Here is a 19,093-nt window from a genome sequence, read left to right on the forward strand (position 1 = left end):
GAGCATCAGGGCAGCACCCCTCCCCCACACTACCCCCACAATATCACAAATACAAAATCTAGACATAAGGTTCCTGTGGCCCAGTCAAGGTCAACTCTAAGGTACCTAGGAGAAGGGCCTAGGGTTCTTAAATAAATACCGGAAGTGAAGGAACCTAAGTGCATAATTGCCGCTAAGGTAGCCCTTATGTATTAAGGTCGGCAGAGACATTTTGTGCCCAGAACCCGCGGGGAGGCCAGCAGGGAGCTTCTTCTGTTCGTGCTCTGGGCAGGTACCCAGCACCTTGCCCTTGCCAGGGGTCCGGCTTGTTTGTCCCCAGGCTCCATCACATCAGGATTGTCCCGGTTCTCCAGCTTCACTGGAATAGTAAATTTCCAAGGGTTTCTATAGGTTGGCCTAACAGTTCAGAACGGCGGCGCGGGGCTGGAGCTAGGGCTGGTGGGCGGTCCTAGCTCAGAGCCAGCAGCGCAGCGCGACCTTGGGCGGCGGCAGGCGGAGCTGCGGCGACACCCGGAACCCTGCCAGCCTCCTCCGGGCCGCACCTTCCCGTCCCGCGGGGAGGGGACCCCAGCGGAGCTGGGGACGAAGCGTGAGAACTGGGTTGGCGGGGGAGGCTGAGGGCGGACAATAGGGTTAAAAATAGAAGCGCTGCCTCCTTGGACCCGCCGCAGCAGCTCCACCCAGGCCCCGGCGGGCCGGAGGGTGACTAGGCTACCGTGACCGCTGCCTCCGGGCTCGCCCGGCCCCCAAGCGCGGCCCCGCCCCCAGCTGGTGCCTGCAGGCCAGGGGCGGGGCCTTGCCCCGCGACGTCATCGCGCTGCAGGCGTGCCGACCGGGTTTTCGCTGACGCACAGGCCCCGCCTCCGCCGCCCTTTCCCTCAGATCCCGAACGCTGGTCAGAGCTAGAGCGTCAGTCGTCCGGATCGTGGAGCTGTGTGCATCTCGTCGTCAGTCGTCCGCTCGCCGCCCGAAGTCGCGCAGCTTCCCTGGCGAACGCGGAAGCCCGAAGAGCGCCGTCCTCGGGCCCTGTCGGCGCTCAGGCCCCTTCGCGCGCCTCCTCGCTCGGCCGGGACGTTGCTGTGGAGGCGTGAGGCGCCGGCGGTCGAGCACCTGGAGCGACGGTAGCCCGCGGCCTGCGGTTCTTCTCCTCCCCCGCCGCCCTCCCACCCGAGCTGCGGCGGGGCTCGGCCGCCTCGGTGCTTCTGCACGAACAAAGGAGGCCCCCGCGGCGCCGGCGCAGCTCCATCTGCGGTCCGATCCACCCGGGCCCGCGGCGGCCGCTAGCCAGCCCTTCCCGGAGGCCTCAGCCCGGCCCACCGCCCGGCGTCGCGCGCCAGCTCGCTAGTGCATCCGGGCCCCGCAGGGTAAGTGGCGCGAGCCGGGACGGCGCGGGGGCGGGAGCACGCCCGATCAGCGAGCACAAAGACCGGCCCGACTCGGCCAGCCGGCCGGCCGGGACAATGCCCGGCGTGCTGCGGCGCAAGGCGCGAGTCGGCCGGCTGGCCGGCTGGCCGACCAGACAATGGCTGAGGCGGCTGCTGCCGCGCCCGGCTCCCTGCACAGCCGAGTTGTTCCGGCGAGGGACTGCCGAGTGCATGACTCAGTGGTTTTTGGAGCAGGCCCTACCCGGCTTCCCGGAGCGCGGCCTGCGCTGCGAGGGGGATGGGGGACCTCTGGATCCCGAACTCGGTCGAAATCGCTGGAACCGGGACTTACGGCTCTTCTCCCGGAGGGATATTTAGCTTTTCCAAGGCGGTTAAGCTTCTCCCTCAAAATCCTTTCCGTGGAAGCAAGTCGAGCGCCTCTCCCTTTGTTTCCTACGTGAACATTTGTGAACTTGACATTTTGCTTGCTTTCCATGCACTCGGTGTAGTTGTATTTTGAAAGAAGGTAGAAGTTATCTGTCGATTGAAGCTGCCTAAGAATATTACCTGAGATAATTAGAAGAAAATAATATATAGGTCAAAGCCTCCATTCTTAAAATAGATGTTTAGTAATCAAGGGAATAGTAAGATGAAAATGAATTTTATCTTCTCATTTTTATTTTTTTGAAGTTGAGATTTTCATCCCTCAACTGCTGAAAATCTTTTCACTTTTACCTTTTAAGTTTGTTTTTAAAGTGCCCCGTCCCAAATGAGGGATTTCTTTTAGTTGTCCCAATTTTTTTTTTTTTTTTTTTTTTTGTTACCTGGGACTGCTATTAAGTATGGAAAGGAGCTTTTAAAGAAAAAAAAAAACTATTCGGCAGAGGTGACAGAGACCTGGAGACTAAGGACTTGCCCAAGGTCAGGCTTAGTGGGGCACATTAGAGCTTAGAATTCGGGTCTGACCTCGAGGTTAGGAAGTGATTTTTTTAACCACATTTTTAACCGTCATGTGCATCTGAAACAGCTATGAAATACTTTAAAAGAAAAACTCATTCATTTCAGATTTTGAGTTGGGAAGTTGTCTTTTTTAGTCTAGTAATGTTTGTTTTAAGCTATGAGCTAAGAAAAACCGTGAACTTTACGTAAAGAAAACAAACATTCTAGCTGTGCCTAAAGGGTTTATGGATGGATACTAAGTTTCTAACAACTTGTCCCCGTCCCCCCGACCCCCGAATATAAGGGAAATACAGTATATCTAAACTTAACAAACACCCTATAGTTGTCATGAAATGTAAGGAGTGTTTGTGAGACCCTGTGCTTTCTCCACTGTGCCTACACTCTCCCTCCTTCCACTTTTAATAACCACATTTTACTTTATGATTTATTCCGCTTGGGTATTGTGGATTGAAGGTGAGACTGTTCTCTGATCCTGCATTAGGAAAACCTGGAGGCCTTAATTGCATTTTGTTTTGTTATGTGACATATATGAATGCTGCATGGTTAGTTCTTGGGGTTGTGTAGGAGTTGGCAGGCTCTGAGATATAAATAGAAGCTGATTTCAGAGGCCCCTGTTGACTAGGCTTTATAAGAGAGCCTCCATCCAGCTCAGCTTGTCACATTGCAGCCTTGTGACAGGCTGAAGCGCCCTCCCATGTGATCTAAGCTTCAGAGAAATATTAAAGCAAGCTGTGCACATGTGATGGCATTTAAAATCTGACTTACTAGAAGGAAGAAGTCGATAAAAAAAAGTCTTGATTCTTGGTCTTTCTGTGAACCAGTTAAGGTTTGAGTTGTGTTTTCTTAGGAAGGCTTTGGGTGGGATATTCTTCATTAACATAAGAAAAGTGCTTTCTTATTAACTAAGAGTAGATCTGATCTGTTGACCTTAGAATTTCCCTCATTAGACTTTAAAAGGATGTCAAGTGTCTCTGGAAGTTTGTGTGGTAAATGAGATTAGCATAGTTCTTTAAGCAGGCTGAAAAGGGCCCAACTTTTTGCATAGGGTAAAGGTCAATACATTGCATGGCGAAAATGAAGATATATAAATTTATTATTTCAGTCGTTTTCCTGTGCTTATGTTACACTCAACATTTTAAAACCTCAGCTAAAAGTGTTTACTGCACAAGTAATCTTGAAATATTTACACTGCCCTGCTCTAAAATGAGTCAGCTAAATTCCACTCACTATTTAAAGAGACAGTGTCAACTAAATTACTACTATTGTTCTAAACTGTGGCTTTTAATCACTATGTACTCTTGATTTGCTCAAAATAAGATGCTCTTGTGCTTTTTTTAAAAAAAAAGGGAAGATTGCTGTTCTTCAACTGTTCAAGACCCGGTACTCAAAAGGATTCTGTCCTGGTCACTCACGTTGGTTATTTACTTCTCTTCCTTCATTTTTTGATTTTGGTAAAGAGTTAATAGGTGTATTGTACTGTGTGGTAGTTGGAGAAAAAAATGAGTGACCATAGTTTCTTTTTAACCAAATACCATTAAATTTTTACAAAATTCTTTTCAAAGATAATTTTTCCTAATTTGTATTTGTCTCTTATACAGTGTGACGCTTAGTAAATTTAGCTCATTTTTATGCTAATGTAAACAACTTGGAAAAATCAAGGTATAGTTGCTGTGTTAAGTTTTTTAAAGTTAATAGACAACTAAAAACTTTGGGGGTGACAATTTCACATTTCCGGATACTGAGGTTACAGGTGGCTGTCTCAGTGGAAGTGTTACTTGATGGGGCCCAAGTCCTTCTTTAAGACAGGTTCAGGGTGTGGTTTCTTAAAAGCTGTGGATGGGCCATAAAGCTGGCTCAGCTGTTAAAAAAGGAGTGCCTGATATTGTAAGAGGACCCAGGTTCAGTTCCCAGCACTCACATGGTAGCTCCCAAAGCTGTTAACTGGAGCTCTCTCCAGTTGCAGGGAGTTGAGCACCAGGGATATATGTTCACATACATACATAAAGGCAAATATTTACACCATAAAGTAGTCTTTGCTTAAAAACTGTAGGGCTAAAACAAGGATTCAGCCACACCTTGAACTAAAAAAATACCAAAAAGTGATTAGCTGGATTCTTGTGGGGGTGGGATTTTTTTTCTCCCTGTTTTATGTTTAGCCCATCGAAGTAACCATCATATTTGAATGGTTGACCTGCAATATAAGAGCAGAAAGTAAAAATGATTCAGACAACCTGGATAACTGGCAAGGTGACATTCTTTACTACATTTAACTACGGTTAAAATAGTAACAGATACAATCATACACTTTTGTGTATTTGTATTAGTAGTAGTTTTTCAATGCTGGAACAATTCTTTAACTCGCTGTTTTAAAGTCAGTAAGATATCTGCTTAATTAACACAATTTTGGTTTTTGTTAGTAGCAGATTTGGTGTTTAGGAATAGCAAAGATATAGTAATTGTATTTAAATTTATTTTTGTGACATGCTAATTTCTGAAATTGTTTTTTTGTTTTATAGCACAAAAATATGGCTCAGGAGACTAACCAGACCCCAGGGCCCATGCTGTGTAGTACTGGATGTGGCTTTTATGGGAATCCTAGGACAAATGGAATGTGTTCTGTTTGCTACAAAGAACATCTTCAGAGACAGCAGAATAGTGGCAGAATGAGCCCAATGGGTAAGTTGTTTCCAAGAAAAAAACACTTGAACTGGTGGAGAGAAAATCTAAGAATCAAGAATGTCGAAAAATCAAGGAGAGAATGCCTGACTGACAAGAACTTAACATAAGACAACAGCCCAAGTGCATTGCTACCTCAAGAACAAATGGCTATTCTGCAGACTTCTTATAACATTCTTAGTTTTCTTTTTGGAAGTTTTGTTTTATACATGTGTTTTTTGGGATATGACTCTTTTTTTGTCTGAATGTCAAGTATAGGATTGCAGTGCAGTGAAGGTGCTTAGATCGCTAAATTAAATGCAAGTATTGATACTTACTAAGTCTTTATTAAGTGGGTTTTTGTAGTGCTGATTTGTGTCTTACAGGGTTCTCTTTTTTACATAGGGACAGCTAGTGGTTCCAACAGTCCTACCTCAGACTCTGCGTCTGTACAAAGAGCAGATGCTACTTTAAACAACTGTGAAGGTGCTGCTGGCAGCACATCTGAAAAATCAAGGTAAGAGTGAACATTTCTGAGTTTCCCTAATGGAAAAATCAAGATGTCTTTGCTATACATATAATCAAGGTGCTTGTATCAGGTGGCCTTGGCTTTGCCTACATTGAGCACTGAAGGATTCCATCGTCTATTAACATCTGGCTCTTGGATCGTTGAATAAAGGTGTATATCACTACATACTCCATAAACCCTTCAAGGCCACTGTTAAAAATGTGTTCTTGTTTTCTAAATTGAGGATTAGGGATTGTAAAGAGTAAGACTGCAGTGCCTCACAAGGTGTGTTTCAACACAGCTGCTCCTTTTGTCCTTAAATTCTAGGCACAGTTAAAACACTCTATATATACAATGTGATACTATACAAATAATGCAGCCATGAGTTGATGAGCCATTTATCAAATTACTTTCTTTATTCTTACTCATTTATGTTGAGCAACCAATATCTTTTCCAAATTTAAGTTAATCTGGTGCCATTTGATCATGTTGGAAATAACACAATTTAAAATTGAATTGACAATTTATCTCAAAAAATAGTACCCTTAACATCTTTAAAAATAATTGTTTGCTTGAACTCAAATAGAAATGTGCCTGTGGCTGCCTTGCCTGTAACTCAACAAATGACAGAAATGAGCATTTCAAGAGAGGACAAAATAACCTCCCCGAAAACAGAGGTGTCAGAGCCAGGTATGCTTTTTAAGTTTAATACTAGTTCAGTTCTGAATTTCTGCACTATTGAGAAAGAATTGAGTTGGTGATGGGATTCTCTCCATTGAAGGACCACAGGGAGAGCTAGCTATAAAGTATACGCCAAGTAAATAAATAGCATCAAAAATATAAATTATTTTCACCCTCTTCTGCTCATCCCTTCATTACCCTCACTCTTAAAAACAAATCAAGTATTCTGGAAACTCTGTGGAAAGAACTTACTGACTTTAAATTTCAAGGCCATAGGGAGTTTTATAGTAACTTCAGTCTCAGCCCTGTCGGTGTTGTAAAGAGTAAAGCGAAGGAGCGTGCTGAGTGCTGAGAGTTGTAAGAGTGTGGGGGCCCTCACTACCTGTGTTGTGAGGCTTTAAAGGAGGGGTTTATTGTTTTCATTTCCAGTGGGCAGTAGCTTTGGAGCTATTTTTAGAGCATATCCAGACGGTCCCTATCCCCAATGTTACAAGAAGACTCAATTGTTCTTTGTTCACAAGACTTACTCAAACCAGTTTTGTCTTTTTTTTTTTTTGTTTTTTGTTTTTTGTTTTTGTTTGTTTGTTTTTGGTAGAGAAGAGACAGTGAAGTGGAAAACCCTTGTGGGGGAAATGTTGGGGGATTTTAGTCTGGCTTGGAGACTTATGGATGTGCCAGGGTGTTTTTTTTTGGGGGGGGGGTTGTTTTTTCTTTGTACTATATCGATTTCATAAAGTCAGATTTGGTCATGAAATGGCAGGTGAATCTGTATTTAAAATGAGTTCTACTTTGAAAAAACGGACCAAAATGTTCGGTTTATACACACTAATATTTGGAAATAGATCAGCTAATAATCTAAATTTATATAATAAATTTATTAAATCTGTGATTTTTCTATTTGTTTTTCCTCTTTTTCTATCCTCTTCCCTTGTATGTCTGAACTTACTGTTTTAAGTGTGGGCAGAAAAATGGCTAATGTACAGCTTTCTCAAGTACTCTCATGCTTTAGGAAAAATTATTTTAAGGTTGTCATAGTAGCTTAAGAAAAAATAGGTGGAATATTTTTATTGGCTTCCCACTAGGCTCTTCATCCCACATGTATATTGCTAATGTGTTGAGTTGACATTAAAGCAATCTGCTTCTTGAAACTTGATCATACTACAAGCATTGGAATTAATTATTGGCATGTTGTTTAATTTAGGCAGTGGTTTTAGCATAGTATATGCCTAAATTTTCTGTTCTTAGTATTTGGACTAATCCTAAGGATTTACAGTTAGGTTTAAAATAAGCAGTCACAGTTGAGTTTATAAGCAAATACAGTTAAGCTTAATACAAGGAAAAGTTTGTTTTGGTCTAGTTCGTTTAGAGCTACTAAGGGTGGGGCTTTAATACAGCAGACTACAGTTTTTCATTGTGAGGACAAATCCTATTAGAATTAACAAAAGTTTTGTTTTTAAGTTGCAGGGCAGTGGCTTTTTATGTCTCTTGGTTAGTAAAAAAGTAAGAGGTCTTTAAAAACCTGTTCTGAGGTCAGTTTGGTGGTTACCTGTAATCCCAGCACACTTAAGGATTAGATAGAATGATGGCCTCCAGTTCAAGGACAGCCTGGGCTACAATATAAGACCTTGTGTCAGAACAACAAATCCTATCTCCCTGAAAATTCTTTACTAGTTTAAAATTAATACTTCACAAACATATCCAGTATGTTAGACATTTTTCTTTAAATTTTTAGAAAACAGCTGGCTGCTTATGTGATTTGGGATTTCTTTTTTTTTTCTTTTTTTTTTTTTTTTTTTTTTTTCCGGGGCTGGGGACCGAACCCAGGACCTTGCGCTTCCTAGTCAAGCGCTCTACCACTGAGCCAAATCCCCAACCCCTGATTTGGGATTTCTTAAACTGGTTGTTTACTAGAAATGTATACTAGTATAGTAATTGCCAGGAAATATTCACATTTAAGAGAGGTTGCCTAAACATACGTTCTGTATCTTAGCTGATTCTCTTAAATATTACTCTTTAAGCTTTAAATATCAGCTGGTGATTTCCAGACAGATTTCTAATTTATAACCTTGTCTTTCAGTTGTCACTCAGCCCAGTCCATCAGTTTCTCAGCCCAGTTCTTCTCAAAGTGAAGAAAAAGCTCCTGAGTTGCCCAAACCAAAGAAGAACAGATGTTTTATGTGTAGAAAGAAAGTTGGCCTTACAGGTATTAACACATAATTCATATCTTAAAAGAGTCACTCTAAAAAGAACTATTGATTTTATACATCAAAAAAATAAATATTCTAAGATTTTTCAGAAAGGGTGGGCTAATGGGTTAAGAAGATGGACGTAATTTCCATCCACTTAAGTGTTGGCCTAGTTGTGTAATTATCATTAACCTTGGGCCTTCTGAATTATTTTTCTTATTTGGACTTTTCCTTTTGATTCCTTCCTTTGATACTTAGAGAATAGATAGCTGAGTTAACAGTAGTGAACACCTACTTGGAACCAGGAATTAGATGCTTTAGGTATTTACACAGAATTTTATAGTTGGTCATGAAGTTTTTGACTCGATGTTCCTGTATGGTGGGGTAAGGCTGCATTTTGAATTCAAGTGGTCCTAATTCTAGAACCTACATGAATTCTATCTTATCCTACTGTCAGGAACTGTTTTTCATAAAGCATTGAAAATCAGTTTCTTTTCTATACAGTGACTTGACTGCTTTCCCCTTCCCAGCACCACCACCCCCAATTACTACAAATTGCCAAGTGATTCCTTTTGTCTGTGCAGGGTTTGACTGCCGATGTGGAAATTTGTTTTGTGGACTTCACCGTTACTCTGACAAGCACAACTGTCCTTACGATTACAAAGCAGAAGCTGCAGCAAAAATCAGAAAAGAAAATCCAGTTGTTGTGGCTGAAAAAATCCAGAGAATATAAAATTACTACATGTGAAGAGACTGAAACTTTGTTTTTATTTTAATATATCGTAGGAAAACATTAAAGAGCAGATGCATGGCCATTTTCCTTTGATGTTCTCCAGAGTTTTGCTTTATACTTGTCTGTCATATAATTGATATTTTAGGATGTTTGGGTGTTTGTTACAGGCAGAATTGGATAGATACAGCCCAACAAATGTATATGCCCTCCCCTCAGTAAAATTGGACAAAAATATGCACAGCAAATTGAAATACACATATACTAGGAACAAAATTTAGTTCCATGTGCCAAACTGAATGAAATCTCTGCATGTTTGCAGCATATCTGCCTTTTGGGAATGTAATCAAGGTATAATCTTTGGCTAGTGTTATGTGCCTGTATTTTAAAAAAATGGTACACCAGAAAAGGACTGGCAGTCTACTACCATAGTCAAACTTCACCTTAATTTCGACATGCTTTTGGAAGCAGGAAGAAAGCTACAAAACCAGTATTTGGTGCCATGTGTGAGCCTGGTTAAATTGGTCTTCTAAAAGCTGTCAATTAGGACATTCTGCGAAAGGTAACATCACAACTGGTTCTGAGTAAAACCATCAAGTCAACAGCAGGGTGCCTGAGATAATCTTTGAAGCTTATTGTGCTGGCCTGCACCAGAAGATATCTGCATTCTCATTACTAAAATTGTAGCACAGAACTGCACTAGGATTTGTTTACAAGAAGAAATTAAACTCTACGTTTGGTTTTCACATATAGCAGCTCTGTTAAATAACATGCATCTGAATTTTAAGTTGCAAAGGTATCTGAGCAGTTAGTTTTTCATGTGCATCTTTTGTTGAATGTTTTGGTTCAAGAAAGAATGTTTAAAGCTTTTTAAAGACTTCAGTTCTTAATGTAACTGTACCCTTCTGCATGGAAAATCATAACCAACATGGCTGCAGTAGACTTCTTTAGTGGTATCCAGCACCACTTGCAGAGGGCTGCTTTATCATATTGTATTTGGGTGTAGGACTCTAGTGTTCTTGGGTGTATTGCATGGGCTGCATTATCTACAGCATTGTACAATAACAACTAGAAAAGGCAGTATACTTCACTGATGCTTGTCTGGTAATATCACTTCTGTGTTATAATGGAAGGTTTTTTGTGATGTATGAAACTTGTGTTTTTTATATATAAATGAGTATAGTTAGATTAGTGTTGTGGTAATGCCTGTTTTCATCTGTAAATAGTTAAGTATGTACACAAGGCACTACTTCTGATTTATTGCAGTGTTCAGTCCTAGTTTTTCTTTATTAAAACATTCAGTTTTGCTTCAATTTTATGTACTTTAGTTCTAAGTTAGATTTGCAGATGTGTACAGATAGTTCATATTTATGTATTGCACATAATCATGCTATTCAGCATTGATGCTATATTGTATTATGTAAATAATAAAAGCAGTGTACAGAGGGAAACTTCTTGTTCATTGGGTTTTTAAGCCTTGGACACCTAAACAGAGAAAATAGGAAAGTTTTCATATTCAAATTTATTAGTTAATTTCATATAGCTTTGTACTACAAAGTTATTTTGGCATGGTCATTCTTGAATTCAGTCACGTGAATACCATGAGCTGGTCATGAATCTTTCTCAGGTGTGGCATTATGATAGGCAAATTTCGAAGAGTGAGATGGGCACCATTAATATGAAGCAGTCCTAAAATTTGAGAAAGGAATGAAATTTAAATAATTGTTCATCCCTCTCCCCCTTTTTTTTTTCCTGGTTAAACAACCCTGAATGGAGATGTAGGTGCTTAAACAAAAAACAATTGCTTTATTCCGTATGGGTTTGGATCTAGAGAGGAGAAAATTAATTCAATGCAAGTCTTACACTTAGATAAGAAATAACATTTAAATGCTCCAGACTAAATGAAGTCAAGAATAAAACCATTGCTTATCAGAGATGACTAGAAATAGTGCAACTCCTGCCTATCCACCCTTGAGGATTACTACTTGTAGATGAAGTATAAATGTTTTACAGAAGTCCATGGTTTGAACAGTAGTAGTACCCCTCAGTTTTGGGTATTGCATCCCTTGAGTTGAAAACAAGGCATTTAAAAGGAGAACTTGTTTTTAAAATGACTACTCTTCACAAGTGTCAACAAATGCTTCAGTACTTTGCCATTTTTTTTTGTTTGTTGGACTAAACCAAGTCTCATGCATGTTAAAGGAAGTGCTCTTCTGAAGGCTGTGTGGGAGTCCCTGCTCTCTCAGTTTGTGAAAGCTTCAGTAGCAAGATATTACAATAGTGATAGCATAATCATATTTTGGGACAGAGACTTATGTGGGGGTCTTAACCCTAGTTCATAGTGTAGCCCAAGTTAGCCTGTTACTTGTAATCCTGCCTTAGCTAACTTCCAGGGTGCTGAGATTATAGGAATGAGCTCTTGACTATTCAAATACTCATATACATAGGAACTTTGAAGATTTTGGTTTAGATAATCTGTCAGGAACATCAACCAGGGAGAATGATTTCAGGAAGGAACCAAGGAAGAGTTGAGTTCATAGATGCTTGGACTCGATGTGTGACTCATTCCAGACTGATAAGTGCTGTGCACATTGAAGTTAAGTTACGTTATGTAACTAGGCAAATCTTTGCGTGTAATCTAATGGGCCTCATCTGTTAAGCTTGGACTTCTAACCCAGTGAGTGGTTAGGAGAAGGATGATTTTGTTTTGTAGTGCTAAGGATGAGGTATAGGTTGTCATTGGACAAGTCACTCCTTACCACACTGCCCTGCCTCATTTGTTAGGATGATAATAAATACCTAATTCAGGAATGTCCAGAAAGCACTTAAGGGTTCCTGCCACAATACTTACTATTTAATTTCTCAGGATGAACTTTAGAACTTGAAGGAAACAATGAGTTTGGTTGCAAACCTTAGAGGCTACGATCTATAGTTTTGTTTTTGATTTTGAAACGGTCTTTCTTGCTTTGTAACCCAGGCTGGTCTTGAACTGGTGGTAATCTTGTCAGTCTTGGGACTGCAATGCAAGGATGTGCTACCATGTATGGCAGATGGGTTGATTTTTGAGACTGCCAACTGTAAGTAGCCAGGCTAATCTTCGACGACTCCTGCATCAGCACTCCAAAGTGCTGAGTTACAGATCTGAGCTGTCATGCCTCACTTAAGATCTCCAACTTGCACATAAAGTGATTTGAGGTGTTGTTCTGAGTTAGGTTTTCTTGAAAGATGTCTACATTAAAGTTCCTATTAACCTAAACTGGAAAATGTCTATTAAGATAGCAAAATGCCAAAACTATGTCTGGTTTTGTCTTTATGAATGCTCTTAGGGTTTCAAAATGGCTATATGAATGTATGAAGTTTCAGCTTGTTCCGTACCCACAACATGAAATGTATGCATTTTAGTTCTTGATTTTCTGTAAATACCTGCTTATTCATTTAGTGTTAATGCCATCTGTAGTATCAGGTTGTAGCTCTGGAGAGGGTTGGTTAGCATGGATAACATTGTGTACCTGAGGGCTGGAAAGGTAACTTGGCAACTGAGTGTGCTTGTTGGTGCTCTTCCTTAGGAAGTATTAACACTTCCTAAGGAAGTCTAGCTTCGTGGGCACTGCACATGTTGCTACCAAGCCTATCTAACCTGGGTTTGATCCTGAGGGCCTAGAGAGACTTAACCATTGACTTGTATGCAAGCACTCCCACACAATATAAAAACTAAAACTTGCAGAGTCCTGTTTTATATTCCTCCAGACTACATTTCTGTACAAGTAAAAATGAGTTTCTGTAGAATAAATGTAAATCCATTTTGATCACAACTAAGTGATTCTTTTTTTTTGTTAGTAGAGATGTATTCTTCACAGAAGTTATAGCCATGGCTGTAACTTTCCATGTAAACAAGGCTTTTAATTTTGAGATTGAAGTTGTGAGTGCTGGGATTAAAGGTGTGAGCCACGTGAGATACTTGTTAATACCAAGCTGAAGTAAATTATAGGTTACTTTAAGTAAATTGATACTCTTGAATATTTCTCCTGATTTTTGTTTTCATTTGTCACAGAATTTCCAGATTGTAGCTAGGCATATAGGATTTTGAGCTTCTAATCCCAGCACTCCAGAGTCAGGATTTCAGCAAGTTGAGACCAGCCTGGGTTGTATAACCTAGCCCCTTTAGGATTTGAGGTTATTTGTATCTGGGATGGTGAAATTTTCAAAGTTGAGCCAAGTGTAGGAACTATTAAAAGACTTCACATAAGCAGTCTCCATGTGAGTGACTACGTGTTTCTGTCAGCACTGGCTCAAACACTCATATTTAAATTTCTCAAGTAGCCTGTGTGTAATGCCCATGGCAAACTTAAGTTCACTGGCCTTTATTGCACACTTGTGTTTTCTTGTCCCTCCATCGCTACAGATCGATTCAAACATGCAGGTGATGATAGTGCTTGAGACTTCCTGTTGTGTCACATCTTTCAACTCTTATGAAAGCCCTAGGTTTTGTTTTTATAATTCTGTGTCCACACCTATGAGAAAAGTACTCACCAGAATAGTATTTCTCACCTTGGACTTAGGCATCTATCTAATACAACTACATAGTATGCTAAATGGCTTTGGGGTAATTATTACTGTAAAGCTATTCTGCAGTAAAAACGTATTAAAGGGTGGTTATTCTGCAGATTCATCAGTTGTTAGCTGTTTGTGTCACTCATACAGAGATAAACTAAAATGCATGTTTTTTTAGAGTGCCATTTTTAGTTCTATTTAACATTCAGTCGACATACAGATTAGATTGTGTTGAATATCTAGGGTTACAACAGTTTTAACACTCCTAGATTATATCAGATGAGAAAAAAGGTGTCAGATGATACCTATTTGAAACACGTTCAATGTACACATTGTGTTGTTGGCCTGGCTTTTAAGCATTGGGGTGATATCTTTGAGTCTTTAAATGAGATTAAGGCTTTGTGGTGAATTAAAGAGTAGTGTATTCATTATTACTTAATGAAGAGCTGTAACTAGCAGGCAGTGCACAGTACAACTGGTGTTTCTGCTGTGTAAAACATCAGGACTGGGATTCAATACTAAGAAGATTATACAAGTAAATACTAGACAAAAATTATAAAAGAGGGTTATGCTATTACATTCCTGGAGTGCTAGAACCAGGGTATAAAACAATATTAACAGTAACGTTACCTTTATTTAACCCCCTCGTCAGGCTCTATCTTCCCCTCACATTTTGTTCAAATATTTCCTAAAAGATTTTCTGTGGTTTTAACCAGAATAGTAGTCATTTAAATTTTTACTATTTCAAAGCCATGTTTTTTTTCTTTGTTTTGTTTTGTTTTTTAAATGTGATTCTTTCAACACAATTTATTCAATTTTATTTAACTTCTACCAGGTCTGGATTAGGCTTAGCAAAATGCAGTGTGTTGAAGCGAAAGTTAGAAATGGTGGGAATTCGCTTACCCTAGCTAGGGAACAGGTCAAGTTCAGACTAGAGCACCCAGCACTTGATGCTCTTAAATGCCTTACCTTCTTGGAAGGGATGGTAATGCATGGCCATTCCCACTTGGCCTGGAGATAAAACAGCCTTGAGCTACAGTTACTAAGAGCAGTGGGAGCAAGTTGGTTAGGCTGAGTTCCCACTATCCGACAGGAAACAAAGGCTCTGGTGCATAAGTCTGAGGTAGCCTACATTACATGGCCAGAGTTTTTCTGGCCATCTTCTGGATTAGGGACGATATTTTTAAAAAGATCTCTATTAAAGTATATCAGAAGGGACACTTTATATTTATTATATATTATATATTTATGGTTATTATAGGGCTAATAACCAAAAAAGGAACATTTTTAAATTTACTCAAAATGCTGTTAACTGAGAAGGTTTGTACAATGTTTTAAATTCCTTATACAGGAGCTGCAATAGAAATCTAATGGAAGTATATATGTAATTTTAAACTTCTTGACAACCACATCCTAACAAAATAAAAAGGGTGAAATTAGTTTTTGTGTCTTTTACTTAACCCAGTATATCCAACGCAATATTAGTATCCCAGCATGCGGGAGACCAAAGTAGGCAGACCTCTTGTCTGTTTGAGGCCATCTTGGTCTATATGAGTCCCAGGCCAGGCAGAGCTGCACAGTGAGTTTCTACCTGAAGATAAGTCTGTGACTAGGGAAAGTCACTTCCTCTTTTGTACCTTAGTGCCTTCGTCCATTATATAGATTAAATGATGATGTGGATAATGTTTGAGTAGCAAGCACACTATCAAATGTAGTTAACGTTTTCACCTTCTCTTTCTAAAATTCAAGTGTACTCAGAGGCCAGAAGAGGGTTTTTGGATCCCATGAACCAGAGCCAGGTCTTATGAGTCATCTCATGGGTGCTGGGAGTCAAACTTGGGTCCCTTGGAAGAACTGAGCCATCTCTTCACCATCCCTTTAGCCCCCACCCCACCCCCCCACCTCCCAAATAAAACCCCCAAACCAAAAATATACAGGGTCTTATTGTATAGCCGAGGCTGACTTCAAACTCACTGTCCACCAGCCTCAACCTTGCCAGTGCTGGTATTAAGGCATGCAGTCACCATACCTGACTTTTCACATTACTTTAAACACAGCTAAGAACCTCTGCAAACGGCCTCTTCACGGGTATGATGGGTGAAGTGTAACAATCTTCTACTGAACTAGAATGAAGCGGAGTGAAAATGGAGTTCCACCACTAGGCTTCCTGCTCAGCTTGCTGCTCTCAAGCTGGAGTCTGTAAGTCAGTGAAATTACAACCTACATTTGGTATCTGTTTCTTGTTGCTGAAATTGCATCCTATATTTGGTATATGTTTTGATCAAAAGAAATCTGTGTCTTGAAGACTGTCCTAAAGAATGGCCTTTGGGGGATGAAACTTGAGTACTTTAAGAGGGAATTAGATGTCACACAAGCCAAGGATACCAAGTTCACCTCCTTTTCAGAGACATTAGAAGCCTAGTACCAAGCTGGAGAGAAGGCTCAATGGTTAAGAGCACTGGCTGCTCTTCCAAAGGTCATGAGTTCAATTCCCAGCAACCACATGGTGGCTCACAACCATCTGTAATGGGATCTGGTGTCCTCTTCAGTTGTGTCTGAAGATAACTACAGTGTATATAATAAATAAATTAATCTTAAAAAAGAAAAGAAGCCTAGCACCTTTTCTCTTTGTGTCAGAGGTAACAAGAATGGATGTGTAGATTGACAGAGAACATTCACTGATGAGAAACAAAAATAGCCAGACCTGGTGACACACGTCTTTAATCTCAGCACTCTATCTGGAAGGAGATAGAGACAAATGGGTCTCTGTGAGGTTGAGGGCAGCCTTGTCTACATAGTGAGTTCCAGTCTAGCCAAAGACTATTAATCAGACCCTGTCTCACAAACAACATCAAAAAGTCAGTGTCTTTCTGTTGTTGGGAGATGTTTCCTCTGACTATAACAAAATGCTATTGGAGTATGTCCCGGAACCATGGAAACTAGAGTAGAATAATGCAGTGGGAGCTGGATCTGTGATAATGGGTCAGAAGACCGTCTCCTGGATTTATTACTTCTCATCTTGCAAGTGATCTTAGGATGTGTTTGTTAGCTTACATATAGAAGTACAATACTGACAACAGGACTCCGAGCTGGCATCCATGCTGAGGTGGGACTTTGTAGTGATGCATGTGTTTGCAGGATTACCCACAAACTGTAAATAACCCCACGCCTGTGCTCTGTAAGGAAGCACAGTAAACTCATTGTTCTTACCAAGTTGAACTTTGGTGAAATTATGTTTCAGTTTGCTCGTGATGCCTCTCAGAGTGGTTGGACTTTCATTTGTGTCTCCCCAGAAAAAGGTAATAGCACTTTCCTCTACTCAGTGGCTGTGGTGGCTTGACCGAGAATGGCCCCCATAGGCTCATGTTTGCATGTTTGGTCCCCAGATAGTGGAACTGTTTGGGAAAAATTAAGAAGGGTTGCCTTATTGGAGGAGGTGTGAACTTGTTATGGGGGTGGGGTGTCAATGGGAGTAAACTGTAGCTATCCCAGGCTCTTTCTAACTCCATCTTGCAGATAAGATACAGACACAAAGCTACTGCTCCAGCATGGGCTGTAGCCCCCAATTGAATGCTTTTCTTTATAACTTGCCTTGGTCTTGGCTGTTTCTTCACAGCAGAAGAACAATTACTATGACAGTGACACATACCTGAAATCCAGCACTCAGGAGGTAGAGGCAGGAAGTTTGAACCTTCATGATCTGTATGGCAAGTTCCAAGGGCTACATAGTGAGATCCTGTCTCAAAAAAAGCATTGCTTCCTCCTCTTCCTCCTCCTCCCCCTCCTCCTCCTCCCCCTCCTCCCCCTTCCTCTCCTCCTCCTCTCCCTCTTCCTCCTCCCCCTCCTCCTCCTTCCTCTCCTCCTCCTCTCCCTCTTCCTCCTCCCCCTCCTCCTCCTTCCCCTCCTCCTCCTTCTCCTCCTCCTCTTCCTCCTCCTCCTCCTTCCTCTCCTTCTCCTCCTCATTCTCCTTCCCCTCCTCTTCCTCCTCCTCCTTTTCTTCCTCCTCCTCCTCCTTCCTCTCCTCCTCCTTCTCCTCCTCCTCCTCCTCCTCCTCCTCCTTCCTCTCCTTCTCCTCCTCATTCTCCTTCCCCTCCTCTTCCTCCTCCTCCTTTTCTTCCTCCTCCTCCTCCTCCTTCCTCTCCTCCTCCCTCTCTTCTTCTTCCTCCTCCTCCCCCTTGCCCTTCTCATGATCATTTTGCCTACCCATTTTCCTGATGTCTGTTTCCTATTACTCCTCTCAAACACAAGTCATGGTCTCACTTTGCTTGGCAAGTATTTCTAAGCCAAGAATGTGAGTTTCAAGTATCACCTTACACATTTGTCTTAACCTTTAAAGGTTTTATTGTATTTCTAGCTGAAATTGTATGATGGACAAAATAAACTCACCGTACACTGCTGTTGCCATGGCTGAGGTAGTCAAGAGGTACAGTCCTAATCTAATTGGAACAGAGGTACGTTATCATCATCACCCCTCTTTGGATGGATAATCTCTACTTGAACTTGCATCCCAAACCGCTATTGCAGGAGAGATATCTTAGACTCAGTCTTTGAAGCTTTTCTAATCCTTCTAATCCTTTCTAATCCTTTGATCCAAACACAAACTTGATGAGGACTGTTTAAGTCATGTTGAAGAATGGGAAGGTGGCTTAAATATTTTAATGAACTCATTCTCAAACTGAAATTCACTGATCACTGAAATCAACTGGAGAGTTAAAAATAATCACATATGCATGTGTGACTACTCTTGGGTTTTAATTCATTCCTAGTGTATCAGAAAAAATATATATAATTGAATTTTTTCACTGTTCTATATGATTTTGTCATATGATTTGAAATACGTTTAATGCCTTCAATAAATGAGACTTACACAATAAAAAGAGAGGTCAACTTGGGCACTCCAGAGGCTCACTCAGAGGTTTGTGGTCCTCAGTGGCAGCAGTGTTAAGAAATGCACCAAGAGATGCTTGGATCATGAAGATTCTGACCTCATCATGAATTAAGAAACTGATAGTGGAGGGATTAGGAGGTGGCCGAAATCACAGGAAGTAGGTTCAGGTTAAAAGAAGCAGATCTTGGGCATCATCAAAGGGTATACAACTTTTTTCTGGTCCCCTGATGTCTCTCTTTTTATCACATGAGGTCAGAAGCTTTGCTCGATCATGCTGTCTCTACCACGTTACTCTGCTTTGCCACAGGCCCAGGAACGATGGTGCCAAGTGACCACAGACTGTCAGCCAAAATGAATCTCTCCTCCTTTAAACTTATTTTTTGAGGTATTTTGTTACTATGATAGAAGTTGACAGTGGGTATACATGGTCTCAGGAATACATATAAACTAAAGCACTTCACAAAATGTTGACCTAGGACCAAAGTCATTTTGATCTCAAGTGTAAGTCTTTCTCAATATATAACTCAGACTTTGATCTGGGGGCTCTGAAAAGCAACCACTTAGATCTGT

The 19,093-nt window shown here is 40.9% G+C and overlaps 1 protein-coding gene across 1 annotated transcript; it reads left to right on the forward strand.

Moving 5' to 3' along the window:
* Positions 1-909: 909 nt before the first annotated feature.
* On the forward strand, positions 910-15,073 carry Zfand5 (zinc finger AN1-type containing 5). The gene is given in 6 exon segments (NM_001401398.2): positions 910-1,364; positions 4,841-5,000; positions 5,385-5,496; positions 6,074-6,177; positions 8,246-8,371; positions 8,939-15,073. Coding segments are annotated over 5 exon segments (642 nt in total). The 5' UTR covers positions 910-1,364; positions 4,841-4,849; the 3' UTR covers positions 9,088-15,073.
* The last annotated feature ends 4,020 nt before the right edge of the window (positions 15,074-19,093 follow it).

Source organism: Rattus norvegicus, chromosome 1 (assembly GCF_021556685.1).
Source record: "Rattus norvegicus strain SHRSP/BbbUtx chromosome 1, alternate assembly SHRSP_T2T, whole genome shotgun sequence".
Taxonomy (NCBI): Eukaryota; Metazoa; Chordata; class Mammalia; order Rodentia; family Muridae; genus Rattus; species Rattus norvegicus.